The following is a 21,702-nucleotide window of genomic DNA, read 5'->3' as shown; positions in this document are numbered from 1 at the left end:
AATCTGTACCTAATTCACTTTTTAGACTTCTGAGTTACACAAAAGAATGCAAATACTTGTGTATTTTTCTTAAATATCAGAGATTGGTTGAGGTAGCAGGCAATAAAGAATTCAAACTATAATCCCAACATAAGATAATAAATTTTTTTGCCACACAACTCTAAAGTTTATTAAATAATATGTACAACAAAAGTAGTAATTCAACACATCTATTTATGAAATCCACCTCAATAAAAGAAAAATAAACAAAAAAAATCTGTGTCTGCATAATACATGCTCTCAGTGTGTAATTTAAGTGGAATACTTTAAATTGGTTATATATGTCAACTGCTTTTCTTTCAGAATATAATCTTTTTGCAGCTACCTATTCTAACAATAGAACTCAATACAATTGAAGATAAATAAGACTACAAAAAAATCCATCCATGAAATGAAATCTTTAAAAATTATAAATGAGATTATACTTTCTCTTCCCAACAGAATTGTAAATTTTAACAGTGTATAATGGGCATTTTTGTGCTAAAAGCCTGCAGGTGAGTTATTTGGAATTCTTTCATTTAAATAAAAAGGCAAAAAACTTCATGACTCCCTTATCTTACCTCCCTTTCATTCAATTTTTAAAATTATTTTTATACAAGGTAGGTACACGGTCTATACAGAGTTAAATATACATATTTACAATCCCACTTCTCAAGCACATGATTGATTTTTTTAATAAATTCTTAACATAACTTCTTTGCTTTCATTTTAAAAACCTTGTTTCCCCAATTTTTTCTACCTCTATACTACTTAGTTTCTTAAATTTAGTCATTTTAAAATTTTTATTTGGGTTCAAATTATAGCTGTGTTCCTTAATAGCTACATTAATCCTTCCAAATTTCAACTGCCCAATCTGTAAAATGGTGAGAAAATTTCAACTGCCAAAAGTGTTATCACAGCAGTAGACGAAATCTTTAAAAATATATACAAAACCTAAATAATGCCTGGCACCTACTGGGCTCTCAGTGAACGGGGCAAGTTGACTAGTGTTTCTACTCATGAAAATCTGACCCACAAACTTTGAAAACAAACAGGTTTAAAATAGTAGACTAATGGGGAATTTTATTTATTTCTTCACTGATAAAAACACAAAAGTTGTACATATTATTAATAGGGTAGCATGTGATGTTTCAAAACACATATACTCTGCAGTCCAAGAACAATAGCACATTAGAACTTCTTACTCCTCTAAAACTGTAACTTGGTAACCACTGACAAACATCTCCCCATCCCTCCCTCCCATTTCTATCTCTGGCTTCTAGTGCTATTACCACCATTCTACATTTTACTCTCAACTTGTAAGAGATCAACTTTTAAGAGTCTATGTATAGGTGAAATCATGTGGTACATGTCTTTCTGTCCTTGGCCTCCTTCACTTAACATAACGATCTTCAGTTCAATCCATGTTGTACAAATTGACAATTTATGTTATATATAAAATTTTAAAGTCACAAAAATATTCCCAACTTGTACTTGGTTAACTATAAACTCCTCTGATGCTTTTCAACAGGAACATAAATTGTTTATATTCATTAAACCTGGTCTACCATTATTATTGTTTTTGTTATTATTATTATTATTATTATTATTATTATTATTATTATTACTGTTACATCCCCTAGACAATGCATATTTAGGTATGGCTAAAACAAAGGGAATACCTAACACGGATTTTAATGTTAATTTACAGACAAATTTGAGCAATCCATTATTTGGCAGTGGTTTCCTTCAGATCAATGTTTTTTTAACTTTACTCCCTAGCAGGATATTTTTTGCTCAGCACTATTATAGCAACATTCATAAATATGAAACTCAAAGTGGCAAACTATAAATAGAATACTTGCATTTAGTATTATGAATCCTATCATGGATGGACTATCAATCTTTCCTATAGTTGGCATGAAACAAATTTTGCTTGATCTTCTCTCAACAGTACAGACAGACTTAGAGACCTGATCACAGATAAGCAAATCTCTAAACTAAGATACAGTATACACAATTCTCTGGTTTCTCAGGACACATAACTACACCACTGCTTTGCTAAAAGATAAACAGCCACACTGTCTTAAAACACAAAGAATCCTGAGTTCTCTACAAGTAATACGTATTTTCAAACACAGCTCATCTTTGACTTGATACTAAAACTAAAATCAATCATCCAGCTCTAAATCCTATGTTAAAACTAGTTGCAAAGATTCATAATATCTTGTTTCAACTGAATAATGTATCTAGTACTGTGCCACACACATAAAGACCCTATGTTATTTCCCAAACTTACCAATTCCTCTAAAACCAGTCACCAACTCTATGAAGATTAAATTAAATTTGTTCAATTAAAATAAAAAATTGGAAAAATAAGTTGTTTTAGTTACCTAACTGAACTACAGTGAATTATTCTAAAACATCAATGTAGGGCAATATTAAAATGCTACTTGAAAGCTGGATGTGCTGGCACAAGCCTGCAATCTCAGCAGCCTGTGAGACTGAGGTAGAAGGCTTGTAGGTTCAAACCCAGCCTGGGCAACTTAAAATAAAAAATAATAGAGCTGGGTTGTAGCTCAATGCAAAGGCCCTGGGTTCAATCTCCAGCACCAAAAACAAAAAAAAGGAGGGAAGGAGGTGAGTGGGCTGCTCAGTAAACCTTTATGATTTATATATATATTACTACTACTGTTACATTTCCAAAAACCACCTATATTAACTTGAATGCAATATAAAAATTAGCCATTGAATCTTTCTCCTTATTCTAATGACTAGAATAGTGCTTCTTTGGTGGTATGTATCAGAATCACCAGTGGACTCTCAAAAAATAAAAATGATACTTAAGGCCCAGTCTTCATCATGGCAGGTTCAGGAAGCCTGAAGGATGAAATTCAGTAGTTTCAAAGGCTCTACAACGGGATGCTGACATATCCAGAGTGCTTACTGGAGTGGATAAGCCTACATGTGAGCCACCCAATGCCATTACTTCTAGTCATTGTCATATTTCAAATTTAAATAAAAACATACAGCTTTTATGTTCATCTTTATGTGACAAGACATACTCTAAAATTTCAGATGCAAGTGTAACTTCCTTACCATTACAAAGAAATCTCTCTTCTTAACCTCTGCCTCTGACTACTATAATAAAAAAGAATTTATAGAATAGCATCCGTTTAGACAAACTAAGTCAATCTGAACAGTCTGAAGCCTCAAGTGTGATATGGGATGACTTTATAAAGCAATATAAAGACCACCCAGTCACCTCAGAATTAGACTTGACTTCTTCAGTGGCTGGTTTAGATGCATCAAGAACCGGACCAGAGCTGCAGTCAGACATACCTAAAAGTAAAATGTGTTAGGCATATATTAAACAATTCAGTTAAGACAGCTGTGCCAACCCACTTCTACTCTTACAAATATCCACAGGGTGACTAATTTATTTGTAGTCAGAATTTTCTTTTCAAAGCTATCTACAATATATGAATATCTATTAATCATAATAGGTAATGAATTCTAGAATAAAAATTCAGAAAAAGCATTTATGCAGAATTAATAATTAATAAAATCATTTATATATGGAACGATTTAAAAGACCAAATTATCACCTTGATTTGACAGATAAAAATCAAAGTATTAGTTCCAAAGCAAAACTCAGTCTTCTCCAACACTGGACAGTAGTTTTGAGTATTGAAAACAAATGCGACAGCTCACTGTCAAAGAGCAACACAATATGCTCAGGTCCCATTCAATAACAATTTAATGACCTATTTCTGCTAATTCATTCAACAATATTTGGAGAATGTCAACTATAAATGACATACTCTGTATTAAAGGTAAAGAAAAATAAAATATAGTTCAGGTTCTAAAAGCACTCTCAATCTAACCTGAGAGATAGACACACAAAGAATTATAAGATGCTATATTAAAAACTATAATGCAGAAAAAATCTTTTTTTTACTCTAGAAATACACTGGAGAGAAAAAAATGTAGTGTTTACAAACAGAATCCAAAACCATACTAAGAAAATAATATGTGACTAATTGGGAGTTATGTCAGTACAGGAGTGTTTCAACTAGGAAATCTATTAATATATTGTATATTCATAAACTTCTCTATATATACTGAGATAAGAGTATATGTGGCATCAGCACTCATTACAAATTAAACTCAAGAAAATAAGAATTTAAGAGATACTTTTTCAACATGGCCAAAATATATACATATACACATGTTAGTCTTACAATTATTATTTAACAAAGAAAGATACAGATGCATTTCTAGTAAGATCATGTACAAAGGAAAGATGCCCAACATCTCTGTTACCATTTAACATTGTACTGAGATATTAACCAGTCCAACTAGTTAAGAGTTAAGAGAAATCAACTAAAGGAATAATAGGTAAAAAAAGTAAAACTATCTTCATTACAGATATAATATTACACTTGAAAACCACAAAGAACAAAAAATAAAGCTAATTCCAAAATAAAAGCAGTAAGATATAAAAATAAATAGCCTTGTTATACAAAAACAATAGTCAAGGGGAAATACTAGCAGGAAAAAAAATTCCATTTATAATTAGCAACAAAAAAGATCAAATACTTAGGAACAAACAATGTGCAAAACTTATATGAGAAAATTTTAGCATGACTGAAAGACACTAAAGAAGTCTTGCACAATGGACAGACACCCCTGTTCTTGGAGGGGGTGACAGTGTCCAGTGATTTCAAAAGTGCATACATATGGCATTATTCTTTGAAATTATAAATATTTAAAAGACAACCCACATGTATACATAGGAAGGTGACTGAATAAACAATGGTACATGTAAACTATGCAACTGTGAAAAGAAAAAGAGACTAAGGACAATATTCATGACATGGAGTGATTTCTAGGATATATAGCACCACCTCCCCTATCCACAGTTCAACTTCCTATGATCAACTGTGGTCAGAAAATATTAAATGAAAATTTGCAGATATAAATAATTCATAAGTTTTAAATTACATGACACTGAGCTGTGTGCTGACATCCCTCGACATCTGCTTCATGCTACTGCGATATAAATCGCCTCTTTGTCCACCATATCGACACCACATACACTCCCTATTCTGTGATGTTTCCCATCTGCTAATCACTTAGTAAATGTCTCTGTTGTCAAACTGTCTGTTGCAGTATCACAATGCTTGTGTTCAAGTATGTGATTTTATTTTATTTCCTTATTGAGTTTACTGGTACATTTTAGGTATACAGTACAGCTACATTCATCATTGGGATCTTGTACTTTTACATGACAGGTCTTGGTTCTCATTTTTTCCGCATACCCGTGCCCTCCCTTCACCCCCCCTTCCCTTTTTACAAAAACTTTATTTCCATTTTTTCATTTTCTCATATTTTTTCTTTTCCCTTATTTCCTTTCCCCTACTCTTCCCACTTCCCCTACACCTTTAGCTCGTTTCTTCCTATTTCACATGGTCAATTATACCATTTATGTCATGTTATTATGATCCTAAAGCACAAGAGTAGTAGTGCTAGCAATTCAAATATGCCAAAGAGAAGGCACAAAGTTCTTCCATTATATGAAAAGATGAATACCATAAGGTATTTTGAGAAAGAGACCACATTCATATAATTTATATTGCAGTATATTGTTATAGTTGTCATAGTTTATTATTTCTTATTGTACTTATAATTTATAACTAAACTTTACCATATATATACATGTACAAAAAAAAATATAGTACATATAGGGTTCAGTATTATCCAAGATTCTGGGTATCTATGAGGAATCTGGAATGTATCCCGCACAGATGGGGGACAATTGTACGGTTAATTTTTAAAAGTCCAGAAAAGAGCTATCCTATGGAAGAATGAAGGGGAATATAGGAAAATACATCCTGTACTCAATGAAAGAAAAGAAACACAGGAAGGGAAACCAGAAATAAAGGAGATATGTTATCCAGAAGGGGAAGGGAAAGGGGTAGAAAGGGAAAAATGGAGGAATGACAACAGAGTAGCAGGCATAAGGAGAGCGACATGTCTCTGAATATATATATTATTACTAATTCTGACTCTTAGAGTCATAGCATTCTTCAAATATCCTTCAAAAAATAAAAATGGGGGGCAGAGGATTTAGCTCAGTGGTACCTCTGCCTGCTTCACAAGCACAAGGTCTTGAGTTCAATCCCCAGTACCAAAAAAAACAAAAAATGGTTTTAAAAAACCAAATAATTAAAAAAAAAACAGAATATGGTAAGAACTCAAAATGGTATAGAAACACTAATAAATGAACATAATTGCATTATAAATGAGTAACCCTACGAAGAAGACAAGGAGACAGAAATAGAATACAGATCATGATAACTTGGTTTCTCACAGAGAAAGAACTTAAAAAAACAAAGGAGAAATGCTAAGAGGAATCCTACGGTGTCAAGCTAGAATCGGAGGTATCAATATAAACAAGGCTTTAATGTACGTGTGTGTCTATATGCATCAGTTTATTTTCCTAGTTCTGTTTACTGAGGGGCCTAGAAGCAATGACACTACAGTAACAAGTATGCTTGGTCCCCAGATCTTGTTCTCTAAAACACCACACTCCAATAAAAAAAACCAAGGCTCTTCAGAAAAGCAGTTGATCCTGGATGCGCCTGGAATATCTTCTTATACCAAAATATAAGGCAATTTTTTAAAACAGGAAAAAAATGGTAAGGCTTGTCCAAATATGAGTCAGCCTGAATGAGCCCTTAACAGCCAGAAATGGAATAAATTGACCAACAAAACAAATGACAACAGTGGATTGACATGCATAGGATAAAACAAACTTTCATGAGTCCATACTGGCATAAGCAAACAAGTAAAAATAAATAGAAAAAAATAGGACTCTTCTTATAATAGAACTCCAAGTAGAAGAACAGAAACAAAACAGGATTACAAAACAGGTAAGCATCACAAAAGTAGCAGACAAGATCCACTTAACAGATGCAAAAAACTGGGGGCAAAAGTTTGAAGAGAGCAGAATTTATAGTCTCAAAATAATTCTCACAAGACAGCTAACAAGGGAAATACATTCACTTTGTAGTGGTGTGAAAAACTCAGCACACCAACTTACCCAGGTGACCAAGAACAGTGGTACCTCAAACACTTTTGTTTGTGAACAATTTAGTTCACAAACAGAAATGTTTGGCAAAATTTTGTTTTTGTTTGCAAACTCCTTGTTTGCATTGGGTAATGAACATGACTGTAGCCATCATTCCTGTGTGAATACAAACATGAACATAGCCATCTTTTCCAGAATTGTGGAACAAATTAAGTTCATGAACCAAGGCACCACTGTACTAGTATTCAGATGTATCCATATCATAAATCCCTAGTGGTGCACACCTATAATCCCAGCACTCGGGAGGCTGAGGAAGGAGGATTGCTGTGAGTTCGAGACCAGCCTGGGCTACACAGTGAGTTCCAGGTCAGTCTCAACTACATAGTGAGAACCTGTCTCAACCCCCCCACCCCAAATCATAAATTCCTTAATGTGATGCAGTAAAAAGGATACACCATTTTTGTAGTATTCTTGCCAAAAATGAATAATTTCAGACCAATAATATGAAAATATGGGACAAACACAAATTAGGAAAAATTATAAACAGTCAGTTCAAAAGTCACAGTCAGGGCCAGGGATTCAGCTCAGTGGTGCCACCACCTGCCTCAGAAGCTCAGCTCAAGGTCTCAAGTTTGATCCCTGGTACCAATAAAGAATAAAGAAAAAGGAGAAAAAGACACAGTCATCAAAGACAAGGAAAGTGTAAGAAACTTTGGAGAAATAACTAAATTCAGTATGGATGTATAACAGGAACAAAAGGTCTAAAGGGGTAGGGAAAGTGGGAGGGAAAGAAAGGAATGGAAAAAATATGAGAAAAGGAAATGGAAACAAAGTCTTTGTAAAAAGAAAGGGGTAGAAGAGGTGAAGGGAGGGCAGGGGAATGTGGAAAAAATATAAGAACCAAGATCTATCATGTAAAGGAACAAATTCCCAATGATGAATGTAACTGTATTGTATAGCTAAAATGTACCAGTAAACTTAATGAAAAAAAACAAAAGGCTCATAAAGGATAAGACAAAGCATTCTTGAATTAGGAACAGGATAGACAAAATATATGGTTGTAATTAGAACACTGTCCTAATCTTAAGGTTTTAGTTGTGGGAACAAGTTACTCTGACCTTGGCAAGTAGGCTTTGGCCAGACTCACTTCTATAAACAAACCGATGGTGGGATTAACTCTTCACAGCCTGCTTTGGGCATAATCAATATTATGGTCCTCTGCACTTCCAGTGTTAAACTCCCAAAGTTACTGAGTAAGGGACAACCACGGGAGATGTTCATTGTCAGGGAGCCATGATCAGGCTGGATGGAAAGAGACATACAGAGTGTTAAAAGCTAAACAACTCAGGCCTCACTCCCACAACCAGAGGCCAGGTTCAGCCTGAATTTTTTTGGATTTGAAATTCTCAAACTGGCACACCAACCTAATCCTACTGCCAGCTTGCTGATATTTTCCAGAATGGAACTGGGATTTGATTGCCTCCCTCATCTACCAGTGACAGCAGAGTATAGTGGACCCTTGACTTACGAACTCAATTCATTCTCGAGGGCTGGTTGTAACTCAAATTTGTCAATGAAGGCTCAGGCTTCTGAACACAGCCTCCGAAGTCTCTCTTGTATACAGGCAGATCTCAGTTCTTTAGACAGACACTGGCCCAGGATTTCTCAATTAACCACACACAGGAAAGGATGTTGTAATGTTCCTTCCAGAACTCTCTAAGGTTAAATCTGTATCTGAGACCTTATGCAAGCACAAGCAGCTGGCATTCAGAACACAACTCAAGACTTTATTCATAAGTTAAAACTAAAATTATGGTCCTAACCCAAGTTATTCATATGTCAGGCTGGTCAAAACTCAAGGGTCCACTGTAACACCTTGAATTGGACATTGCCACAAAACTGTAGACCCCAGAAGATAACCACAGGCTTGAAATCACAGAGAAATTTCTTTTTTTCTTCTTTTGTTATTGGTCTTTTTTTGTTGTTCCTATTTCAGATGAAATTTCTAAAATGGTAGTAGCAGAAGTAACAAAACAAATGCATAACTTTCTTGACAAAAACAAAACAGAAATAATTACAAATAGTTAAAGAGACGATGACCATAATGAAGGAAATGGTTAGTAAAACAATACAGATTTTTTAAAAATAGAGTTTAAGAAAGACATGAAAACCATGAATGCCTAACACAGGAAAGAACTGGGTGCCATAAAACAGATTCAAATAGATATCCAGGAAATTAAAAATTCTATTGAAAGTATACACAGCAGAATTAATCAACGAGAGGACAAAATGAAGAATCTAGAAGACAGGGTTGTGGTTGGTTATCAAATGAAAAACTTTTTTTTTTTTTTTGGTACCAGGGATGGAACTTGAGTCCTTGTGCTTGTGAGGCAAGCAGCAGAATCCCTGGCCCAAAAGACTTCCTAAAAACAGCAAGGGACCACAAAAAAATTGATCCAACTCTGGTAGATGATGCGAAAATGAATAATATAAGATTAATTGGAATCAATGAAAAATCAGAAGATAGAACAAACCTAAAAATTTGTTCATGGAATACCAGAAAACTTTCCAAACATGGAAAGGGAATTTGACATATAGAAAAGTGAAGCACATAGAGAACTCTAAATAGCTATGATCAGGGGGGAAAAAACCAAACCAAGGCATATAATAGTCAAGATTCCAGAAATTTACCACAAGAACAAAACATTAAAAGCTGATAGAGAAAATAAACAAATCACCTGTAAGGGAAAATCTATCAGAATCATATCAGACTTCTCAATACAAACCCTTAAATGAAGGAGAGAATTATATCAAGCCCTAAAATAAAACAACCTCTAGCCCAGACTGATGTACCCAACAAAATTATTTTCTAAAATTGATTGGGAAGGAAATACACTTCCATGATAAAGAACACCTGAAGAAATGCATGACTACCACTCCAGCACTCCAAAAAGTTCTGAAAGATATTCACCAATCAAAAGAAACAGACTGGCAGAATGGATTAAGCAGCAAGATCCAACAATGTGTTGCATACAAGAAACACATTTAACTCAAAAAGAAATTCATGGACTGAAAGTCAGGTTGGAAAACAATATTCCATGTAACAGGAACCTGGAAAAAAGCAGCGGGGTAGCCATTCTACTTGCAGACAAAGTGGATTTCAAGTCAAGACTGATCAGAAAAGACAAACAAGGTCATTACATACCTGCTGAAGGAACAATCCAAGAGGAAGAGATATTATAAATATATATGCACCATGTATCAGCACACTCAACTTCATAAAACAAACACTAATGAATATGGAAAATCACATAAGCACTAATACAATTGTAATGGGGGAACTTCAACATAGGCAGATCTACTAGAAAAAAAAAAAAAAAAAAAAAAAATCAATGAAGAAATACCAGCAGTGAACCAAGTCTTTGAACAAATGGACTTAGTAGAAATGTACAGCGTTTCACCCTGCAGCAAAAGAATAACACTCTTCTCAGCAGCACAATGGACTTTCTCCAAAATAGATCACATACTAGTACATAGAACATGAGTAAGTACATGCAAAGGAATTGAAATTATCCCATGCATATTAATAGATCATAGTATAATGAAATTAGAAATCATTGGCAAAAGAAACCACAAAAACTGGATGCACACATAGAAATTAAATAATACCCTCCAGAAAAATAATAGGTAACGGATGAAATTAAAGAAGAAATCAGAAGGTATTTACAATTAAACAATAATGCTGATACAACATACCCAAACTTACAGGGTGCAATGAAAGCAGTCTTACCAGGGAAATTTATAGCAGTGAATTCCCACATCAGAAAAACAGAGCAAGCTCAAATAAATAACTTAATGTTGAACCTCAAGATTCTAGAAAAAGAGTTAAATCCACAGCTCAAATGAGGAAGGAAATTAAAAAGATCAGGGTAGAAATTAATACAATTGAGACTAAGAACAATACAAGGAATCAATGAATCAGAGTTAATTCTTTAAAAGATTAAATAAAAGAGAAATCCTTAGCCAACCTTATTAAAAAAAAAAAAAGAAAGAAAGAAAAACAAAGAAAAGAAAGAAAAACCCAAATCCTCACAAGAAATGAAAGGGGCAAAATCACAACGGATCCTGCAGAAATCCAGAAAATCATCAACACCTACTTGAGAACCTGTATTCTAATAAGATGGAAAGGTCAGAAGAAATAGACAGATTCATTACCAAATTTGAATCAAGAAGGCATAAAAATTCTAAATAATCCAATATCAGTCACTGAAACTGAAGAAGTAACTTTAAAAATTACCAACAAAAAAAAGCCCAGGTCCTGAGGGAGTCACTACTGAATTGTATAAGAACTTTAAATAAGATCTAATGCCATTACTCCTTAAACGCTTTAACAAAAACGAAAGTCATTTCTGGAAGCAACAAAGTCATTAACAAAGTCATTCCTGGAAGCAAGCATTACCCCAATACTAAGAAGGATCCAATTGAAAATGAGAACTACAGCCAATCTACTTAATGAACATAGATGCAAATATCTTCAATAAGATACTAGCAAACAGAATGCAGCAAATCATCAGGAAGTAATACACCATGCTCAAGTAGGATTCATCCCAGGGATGCAGGGATGGTCCAACAAATGCAAATCAATAAGTATAATATGTCACATTAACAGAACCAAGGACAAAAACCACATGATCATCTCAATAGACACAGAAAAAGCATCTGACAAAGTCCAACACCAATTCATGATAAAAACCCTACAGAAAATTGGAGTAAATGGTCTTTATCTCAATCTGATAAAAGTCAACAAACCAACAGCCAACATAATTAAATAGTCAAAAATTGAAAACTTTCATTCTAAAATCAGGAAGATAAGGATGTCCACTATCACTATTCCTATTCAGTAGTTCTGGAAACAAGAGCCAGAGCAATTAGACAAAAGGAATAAAAGGAATAAGGATAGGAAAGGAAGAAGTTAAAATGTCATTTGCAAATGACATGATACTCTACATAGAAGACCCCAAAAACTCCACCAAAAGACTCCTGGATTTCATAAACAAATTCAACAGTGTACCTGAGCATAAAGTCTACAATAAAAAAAATCAGTAGCATTCCTGTACACAAATAACAAACTCACTCAGAGAGCAATTAGGGAAAACAACACCTTTCACAATAGAATAAGAAAAATGAAATACTAGGAATCAATCTAATAAAAGAAGTGAAAACTACACATTGAAAAACTATAGTACTTTGAAAAAGGAGATCAAAGAGGATATCAGAAAATGGAAGATATCCTCTGTCTTGGATAGGCAGAACTAATACAGTGAAAATGGCCATATTTCCAAAAACTGTTATACAGATTTAATGTAATCCTGATCAAAATACCAATAGCATACCTCAGAAAACTATAAAAAAAAAATCCTAAAATTCATATGGAATCAGAAGAGACCTAGAATAGCAAAAGCAAGGAATCCTTCTACATTGTTGGTGGGAGTGTAAATTGGTAACCACCACGGAAATCAGTATGGAGGCTCCTCAAAACACTAAAACTAGAGGTTTCATTTGATCCAGCTGTGCCCCTTCTAGCTATCTTTCCAAAAGAGTTAATAACATCATACCACAGTGAAATATACATACCCATGTTTATAGCAGCACTATTTATAATAGATAAATCTTGGAAACAGTCTATATGACCACCAACAGATGAATGAATAACAAAAATGTAGTATTTATACACAATGGAGTTCTACTCTGCCATAAAGAAGGATAAACAAGTCATTTTTTAAGGTAAATGGATGCATCTCGAGATCATACTCAAGTGAAATAAATCAGACACAAAAATTTAAATATCACATTCTTTCTCTTGTGAGAGAAATCTAAAGGGTAAATAAGGAGCAAAACAGAAGACAGATATTAGAAAGTAGGAAGAACATGTTCAAATGGGAAGGGGAACCAAGGAGCGGGAGAGGGAAGGGAAGGCAGGGAAAAGAGGATTTAAAAAGAGAATGAAAGGGGAAAAGCTTTTGTAAATGGGGAAGAAGGGTGGAAGAGAGAGGAGGGAAATGGGAAAGAAAGAATTAAGATATACTATGTACAAATTCTCTATGATAAGTGTGATCATTACATATAGCAAATACGTACAAATAAAAATTTTTAAAATAATGGAAATTTTCAATGAGGATAAAGAAATTACCCTAAAATAGAAGGAAGCCTCTTCCACTGAGGTAAAAATGAAAGTAGCAAGGAAACTGTAGGGACAATGGAATGGAAGGAAACAAAGTGAAGGCAATTTTTTTACAACTTTCTCATGAAGTAAGTTACTGGCCGGGCATGGTGGCACATACCTGTGATCCCAACACTCAGGAGGCTGAGGCAGGAGGATCACTGTGAGTTCAAGGCCAGCCTGGGCTACATAGTGAGTTCAAGGCGACCCTGAACTACAAAGTGAGACCCTGCATCAAAAAACAAATAAACAAAAAAAACCAACAAAAAAACCCTTCTGATTTCAGAAACATTGAATAGTCCAGAGGGATACATATAAGAACTTTTAATGCAGAAGAATTTTATACCTTACAACTCTTCTTTGTTTATCTTGTTTGTTTTTGAGAGAGGGTCTTGATGTATATCAGGCTTGAACTCACTATGCAGCCAAGTGTGGCCTGGAACTTCAGCAATTCCTCTGCCTCAACCTCCTGAGTGCTGGAATTACAGGTGTGTACCACCATGCCTGGCCATCCCCTATAACTCTTAAATGAATTTACAGTCTACTTAGGACACTGGGAAGACAGATCAAGAGGTACTAGATTTACCAGGTCCCCAAATCTAAAAACAGAAGACTACATAGATGACAGAAAAACAAAAACAAAAATATCCCTGCATTTACAGTATGCAAGGTGCCACTGAGTTTAAAGACTTAAGACATCTAATATGAAAATGTCTATAATGTCAATGTTGAACTTATCAAATTAATTGTTGCTGAACTCATCAAATTAAGGTTCTCTATAACATGAGAGGTCTGAAAATTGTATATCCAAGTCACAGGAAGGCCGATGTAAACAGGGCAGACATAAACAGTATATAGTGTATATTACTCCTCATCCTGGAATATGAATTTAGATTCTTTTTCAGTTAAAAAAAAATACGTTATGGAATTCAAAGCAAAATTCAGTTGAATAAAACAATATCCATAATTCTTCAAAGAAATGTACTGATTTTGTAATAAAATATGAGTCTTCAAAGAAATGTCTCCAGAATTACTTTTCATAGGAGTGTGTTAGTTTTTAAAAGTTTGAAAAGTACTATAAATAATAACATGTTAGGTGCATCAAGGAGTTCTGACTGGTGAGGCAAGAACAATGCTTAACACTAAATACACAACACTAACATTGCAGAGTAGCAAGACTCAGGTTTGCTTTGATCTGACCTTGTTTAGTGTCTTTAGATTCCTTCATCTTTCATATTCCACAGAATGGTGACCATGCTAACAAATAAAGAAAATGCCCCTATTTCTTTCATTCTCAAAGGAAATCTATTGCAGTAAGTCTATCTTTTCTCAATTGTGAATACATAGAAAGAGTACAGCTAGTTTGGATTTCATAATTTGAATTTATTTTCAAGTTAATAAAATTTCAGAATTAGCAGAAAGCCTTGATCAAATATAGTGAATTCTTAATTATATGTAGGAAAAAGGAACAACTTAAAAGTCAATCTAATACTCAACTATGCTCAACCCCACAATCAATTTTTAGTAAGTATCAAAATCAACTGTTTGACATCCTTATGCTCCACATTCAGATTCTGCTGCAGACAAACTAATAAGTAAAATGATAAGACTCTTAAAACTAAATTAGTCTCTTGGGCTGGGGATTTAGCTCAGTGGTTCCGCCGCCTGCCTTGCAAGCTCAAGGACCAGAGTTCAATCCCCAGAACCAAAACAAAATACACAAAAACAAAAACTGAATTACTCTCTAAAAAGAAAACTGGCTATAAATATACTTTAAATTATTCAGCAGACTGTGGCTTCATTCTCCACAGATGGCCAGCTGAGTTCCAGAACATCAGCAGTCAAGCCAACCAAGAACCAACCAAGTTATGGTGTTGCTGCAACTGATTCCAAGACCAAACAGGCTGCCTATTACTTAGTACTACACCTATGAAGGGTTATTGGGTAATTGAAGAGTTGTTTTGTTATGAAATTCCTGAAACTATACCACATTAACCTCCCTCAAAATCCACAGGTAATTCTTTTTCCAATGGGAGAAAGCTCATGGTAAATAACAGCACAGCTTCTTACAGATAGAGATAATTACACATAAAAAATCTCTAACCGTGCTAACTCACTAACATGAGCTACTGCACGAACATGTGTTTCCTTTCTTTGTTCATGAGGGGGTCTGGAAGCAATAATACCCCAGATGTAATGAGCACACAGGATCCCAAATGTCAGTTTCTAACACCATTCTCCAATAAAAGGAACGAAAGCTCCTTGGAAAAATGGCTCATTTTAGGACTAGGTCAGGAATCACACTAAATGAAGCTGCTGCATGTTGTAGTACAAAGTTTAAAAAAAAAAAGTATTCAAAAGACCAAAACCAAAACAAAAATAACAGACACCAATCTTCTAATGACATGTCAAGGGAATCCAAAGCTAGAACAATTTGAGCAAGAAAATGAAATACTATGGGATTATAACACAAAGTATAAGCATTTAAGAGTCAATATTGATATAAACACATGATTGAACAAATCAATAAATGGAGGAGACAAATCTACCTTATACAAGACTCCTAAAAAGTACACGTACTCCACCCTTAAGAAGTGGAGCACAGTTCCCTACTTCATGTCAACTATGTACTTCACAGAGAGACTTTATAAAGTACAGTATACAAAGGAAGGAGGAAAAAAGACTAACTTCACAGTGGTCAAACCTGACAAACCTCAAGACAAGTGGTCAAGATTAACATCAACAGTGCTAAGTCATACAGCCAGTAAAGTGTATGGGAATAGCACTTTACCTTTATGGTCTTTCACCCCAAACACATTACTCCACCTACTCATGAGAAAAGCATCAGATAAATCCCAACTGTAGAACAGTCCACAAATTACCTGGCTAGTAGGCTCCTCGGCTATCAACTTTATCATCAAAAAATGAATCTGAGAAACTGACAAACCAAAAGAATATTTGAAGACTAAAGAGAAAAATGGTATCTGGAATGGGAAAAGGGCATGAAGGGAAAACTGAAGCAATGAAAATAACAGATTTTACTTAATAATAATATGTCAATATGGTTCATTAATTGTAACACATGTACCATACTAATGAAATATGTCAATAATGAGGAAAGACGGAAATGGTGTATAAAGAAACCTCTATACTATCTTCACAATAATTTAGAAATCCCATCAATTTAAAATTTCAATGAGTCAATATTCAGGTGTCACGTACTATCTTAAGTTCTAGGGAATCATGAGCAAAAAAGAAAACAAGATGCCCCTACCTCATGCAATTTACAGACTACAGAAGAGAAAGACAATCTTATTATCAAAGATATATAAACTGCAACTATGGAAATATATAATGTTATTATTTTAATCTGGGAGGTTAAATATTAATTTTAGGAGTATTCCCTAAGGAAGCAAAACTTTAGGTGAGGTTTGAAGGCTAACTAGGAGCTAACAAGTGAAGTGGAAGTGAAGAAAGAATAGCCCAGACAGAGAAAGCAAGTGCAAAAACCTTGCAAACACTGCAAGGGCCAAGGCCAAAGAAGACTAAAGAAGGCCAGCATGGCCTAAGATGGAGTTTCAGAGAACACATCGAAAACAAGGCTGGAGAATTATGCATTGTCAGGGACTTTTATTTTCACTCTAGAAGCAAGGGAAAGCCATAAAAGGATTAGGGGAGGAGGGAGGAGAGTCAGTCAGATATGTTTCAAAATAAATTACTGTGCCTTTAGAATGCATAACGAATTAGAGAAGGGTTAAAAGAATGGTGAGCAAATAAGAACAGAAGTTACTGTAGAATATCCAAGCACAGTGATGGTAATAAACTCAAGTGGTGGTAGTGGAAAGATTAAAAAAGTAGATGAATAAAACGTTGACACATCTGATGTAGCAGGGAGAGGGATGTAAGGTTCACTCCTACTTTTTAAATTTTATAATGAAAACATTAACTGAAAAAAGGAATAAAGAAAACAGATCAACGTTTTGAGGGTCTGGAAAGGAAGACAAGGAAATCAGTTTAGTTTTCGGTTTCTTGGACTTGAGATACCCAAGGGAGGGTGTCAACTAGTCAGCAAGATATACAGGTCTACAGCTCAGAGAGAGAAAGAGAGTAGCTGAGAGAAAGAACATGGTAATAGTATTCACCACCACCCAAGAAAGAACAAAATAAAATTTAAAAACCCACCCACATTTAGATTCAGGTTCAAATAACTAAGGAGACGTTAGAAAAACCAGGTAAGAAACTTAGACTTTTTGTATGTCTCAATATGAATTAACAGTAGTACCAGAAGTAGATTTCAGAGCAGATTACTTACTCAGAACAGTATTCACTTAAATAGTAAATCTGTTAAGGGGAAGAAAGTATTTCAAAAAAGGCTATATGTTTTACAAGAATCAACTGCTAACAGAAATGAACAACACCTACCTATGCCCATCTTAAGATAAAGGTTTAGAAGTTATGAAGAGATAGAATAAAAAAGAAGGAAAGAGAAAAAAAGTATATATACATAGAGTGAGAGAGGAGAAAGAATACTGTATAGCTGAGAATCTACAAGAGCTATTAGTGGCTTTCATAACTAATGCTAGTAGAAACCAAGAAGAAGATAACTTGCAGATCGTTTTGTTTCACATGTCATCATCTTCCGTAGTATGTGGAACAACTCATCTTCTAATTTGACAAATCCTGTTGTTCATCCATAGCTATATTACCTTAAATTCCCTGTTGAATTTGCTCCTTCTCCCATCCCAAATTTATCATTGTTATTTATGCTCCCATATTCTTATGATGTCAAGTTTATTCTTATAAAATTATGTTCATATTTTCCACTCCTCAAAACACACACACACACACACACACACACACACACACATATCCGTTTCCACGGGAAAACCCTTTTTACTACTACTTTATAAGCCTCCTCCAAAGTTGCTTCTTTTTTTTTTTTTTTTTCTTTTTGAGACAGGGTCTCACTATGTAGTTGAGACTGACCTGGAATTCACTATGTAGCCCAGGCTGGTCTCGAACTCACAGTGATCCTCCTGCCTCAACCTCCCAAGTGCTGGGATTACAGGTGTGCACCACCAGGCCCGTCTTAAAGTTGCTTCCTTTTATCATACTTCTTAGTATGACATTTAACTAGGTGTTCATCCACTGAAGAGTTATAAAGGAAAGGACCTTTGTTTAATGCCTAAAACAGTTTACTGTCTACTAATGTCTAATCCCAATGGAAGTAGAACAGAAGCTATGCTATGGTTTAGATCTAAAATGTCTCCGAAGTCTCATGTTCAGAGGCAGGGCTTTGGAGGGTGACTGGATCATGGGAGCACCACACTCATTAACTGGTACATCCACAGATGAGCTCATAGATAAATGTGCTATTAAAACTAGGGACATGATCTTGAAGGGTATATTCTTGTCCTAGACCTATCTCTTCTCTCTCTTCTTTCTGACCACGACAGCATGAGCAGCTTTCCTCCACCTTGCCTTCTCACCATGCTGTTTCTGCCTTGGAGAAACTCAGTGAAACTGTGAGCCAAAATCAACCTGTCCTCCTTTAAATTGTGAATGTCAGTATTTTGTCCCAGCAACCAGAGACTAATACAAGGGGTATACAGTAAACTATAGGATCAGACACCTGGGATCAAATTCTGGCTCCACCAGTGTAAGTCTGAGCATATTACTTTAGTTTCAATCACTGAGTTTCAATCTCTTCATCTATAGAAATGTGGGGTCTTGCTGTCTTCTAAGGTTGCTAGGAGAATTAGTATTAAGATATTCATGTAAAGTACTGAGCATAATGTCTGACAAACAGTTTACAATATAAACAAATGTAGTTGTCATTATGGTGTTAGATAAAATTTATCTTCTGAACTTGCCACTACCTTAAAAGAAAACTAATTTAGCATAATTTATTCTTCACAAAATTATGTCCATTGCTCCCCCAAGCGAGGATGCTACACAAAGGGAAAATTATTTTATTTTGTGAACAAAAAAAAAAACTGGTTACTTCAGAGAGGTTATGTTGAGCTGTAATAGGTTCCTTCAAATTTTAAAACTCTATGAAACAACCTTCAAACTTTTAGAACTTCAGCCTTCAAATAACACTTCACAACCAAGCCAGTAACCAAATATATGCCCTAAAACATACAATAAGTTTGAAAAGATTCTTATTTACAAAAGAGAAGCAATCATTAAAATATCTAATACAGAATGGAGAGAAAGAGAAGTTTGAGATGATGCTTAAGGACCACACCATCTTAACTGAAACATCTTATTTGTCATTCCTAGTAAAACCAAAATATAAAGTAGATGGCTCAAGTGAAAAACAAGAAAACGAGAGCCAACTACAATCAAAATTTAAATTTTTACGTTGAATTGTACCTAGTGGATTGGTGATACTTAGTATGTATTGAATAATGATAAACATATCATTTTACAAAATCCACACAATTGCCAGAGCACTGGCCACAGTCAACCCTAAAAAGAAACCTCAAAACCACAAATCACGAACTAAATAAATTGACACTATCACTTCCTTCAGTATGTCTAGGAAGGAATTTAGAAATACTAAAGTATTGAAGAGAAGGTTTCGGTATCAAGTTATAATCCTTGCATTCTACTGCTCTTGACCCCAAACAAGCCATTTACAGTTTGGAGAAACAACAGCCACACACATACCCCAAAAAGTTTTCATAAACATCAACAAGGCACAATCTAATAAGTAGTTTTGAATCTCTCTGGACACTATATATCTCTTTTGATAATTTGATTTTAAAATAACAAAAGGTCATTCTCCCTTGAGGAAAGAAATGCACTTAAACATTTTGGCATATAATTATAGGGGTGGGAATGAAGACCCTCGAAAGTCACTGAGGCTTAGACACTAGACCCCAAGTCACAGCCCAGGATTAAGGCAAATCACAATTCAAGGAAAACTAATTCATCAATTTGAAACGGAACCAAAGTAACTTAAGTATATTTTAATCCAAAAATAAGCTAAGAATAAAAATATTTTGTTTTCCTAGGTGTTAGACTTTCTAGTTAGGGGAGGGGCTTGATCACATTAAGGAAAACGAAACAAACAAAAAACAGGAAAAACCAAAGAAAAATATATGTAGCCTACAATGTACTTCCTCTGAAAGAGCAGTAATAAAATGCCTAATTCCTGCAGCCTTAAACAGAAAGGTGACTGAGCATGCAATCAATGGGGCGCACCTTTCTAAATCAATGCAGTTAATTAAATGACAAACGGGAACACACCCTTGCAGGTGAAAGAACAGGTTGATGAAAACTCCTGCAACTCTTCCTTTTTTCTTATCAAACAAAATTAAGTAAATATGCTTCAAACTAGAAGAAAATAAAGGAGAGAAGAGGGTGCCAAAACGATCTACGGGAAGAGGAAGGCGCCAATTTCTGACATCAAAAGGAACAAGAGGAAGATAAGAACAAAGTGAGGGAAGCAGTAATAAAAGTTAAGAGGGGAAAATGTAGCGTCTAAAACTTGTTTTTAAAAAGCCCCCGACTCTTTCCCTGTCCTAGACACGTAGGCAGCGGTTACTTGGCAAAGAGGAACGAGCCAGAAGTCACGGCCACAACTCTAGCATTCCTTGGACGTCCTCAGTCAGGCTCGGGACATTTCATGGGCGAGGCTCCTCCCTGCACCGCGGCCAGCGGAGCCTCTCGGAGGGACTACCACGACCGCCCTCCCCCGCCAGCGCGAAGGAAGTGGGGGACGCAGCGAGGAGAGAAACGAGGGCTGCCCCCAAACGCGAAGGTGGTCGGTTCCGTCACTCAGTATTTGGACCTCTTCTCATCCGACGCAGGCCAAGCCGCGGGTGCCGCCCAGCGGGGCCGGTCCAGTCCCTCCTCTGTCCTGCTTCCAGGGGACCACGAGGGACAGGGGGTGCGCAGGGGCGAAAACCGCAGGCGCAATGCCTGGGTGGACAGAGCACACACTGAGAACACAAGCGCCCAGCGAGCCCGGAGCTGCGAAGCAGGAGCAGCGTGCCCGGCCGCTGGCCTTCCCCCCCACCCCCCCCCGCCCAGCCCGCCCGCCCCGCCCTCCCCTGTCTGCGGGACCAGGCTGCTCTCCGGCGCAGGGTTCTCCCTGCCGCTGCTCTCCGGAGTGGCCTCAACCTGGCGAGAAGGGAGCGGAAACGCGACCGGACTTTTTCCCCCTTCCCCTCCCCCACGCACCTCGGATCCTGGGGCAGGAGCAGCCACAGCAGTCACAGGCTCACACGGACCAACCCCGAGGACGCTGGCGCCGGCGGCCTCCCAGCCCGGCCCCCAGAACCAGCACGTTGCGACGCGAAGCCGGAAGTGAGGAGGCCGGAAGTAGCGCTGTCCTTAGCCTTAGCCCTGGACAGCC

The 21,702-nt window shown here is 36.0% G+C and overlaps 1 protein-coding gene across 5 annotated transcripts in view; it reads right to left on the bottom strand.

Moving 5' to 3' along the window:
- The window catches only part of Arfip1 (ADP ribosylation factor interacting protein 1), a 120,135-nt gene extending 98,462 nt beyond the window's left edge, over positions 1 to 21,673 (bottom strand). For 3 of the 5 annotated variants that reach the window (XM_010627925.3, XM_010627927.3, XM_010627929.3), the window contains exons 1-2: positions 21,398 to 21,673; positions 3,284 to 3,360 (exon numbers count right to left, since the gene is read on the bottom strand). In XM_010627925.3, coding sequence (XP_010626227.1) covers positions 3,284 to 3,358 — 75 coding nt within the window. In that variant the 5' untranslated portion in view covers positions 3,359 to 3,360; positions 21,398 to 21,673. The remainder of the gene's footprint in view (positions 1 to 3,283; positions 3,361 to 21,397) is intronic. The other 2 variants (XM_010627926.3, XM_010627928.3) reach the window with 2 other exon arrangements.
- Between the last annotated feature and the right edge of the window lie 29 nt (positions 21,674 to 21,702).

Source organism: Fukomys damarensis, unplaced genomic scaffold, assembly GCF_012274545.1.
Source record: "Fukomys damarensis isolate Sample0158 unplaced genomic scaffold, DMR_v1.0_HiC HiC_scaffold_38, whole genome shotgun sequence".
NCBI classification, from domain to species: Eukaryota; Metazoa; Chordata; class Mammalia; order Rodentia; family Bathyergidae; genus Fukomys; species Fukomys damarensis.
This window is presented reverse-complemented; position numbering and strand designations above follow the sequence as displayed.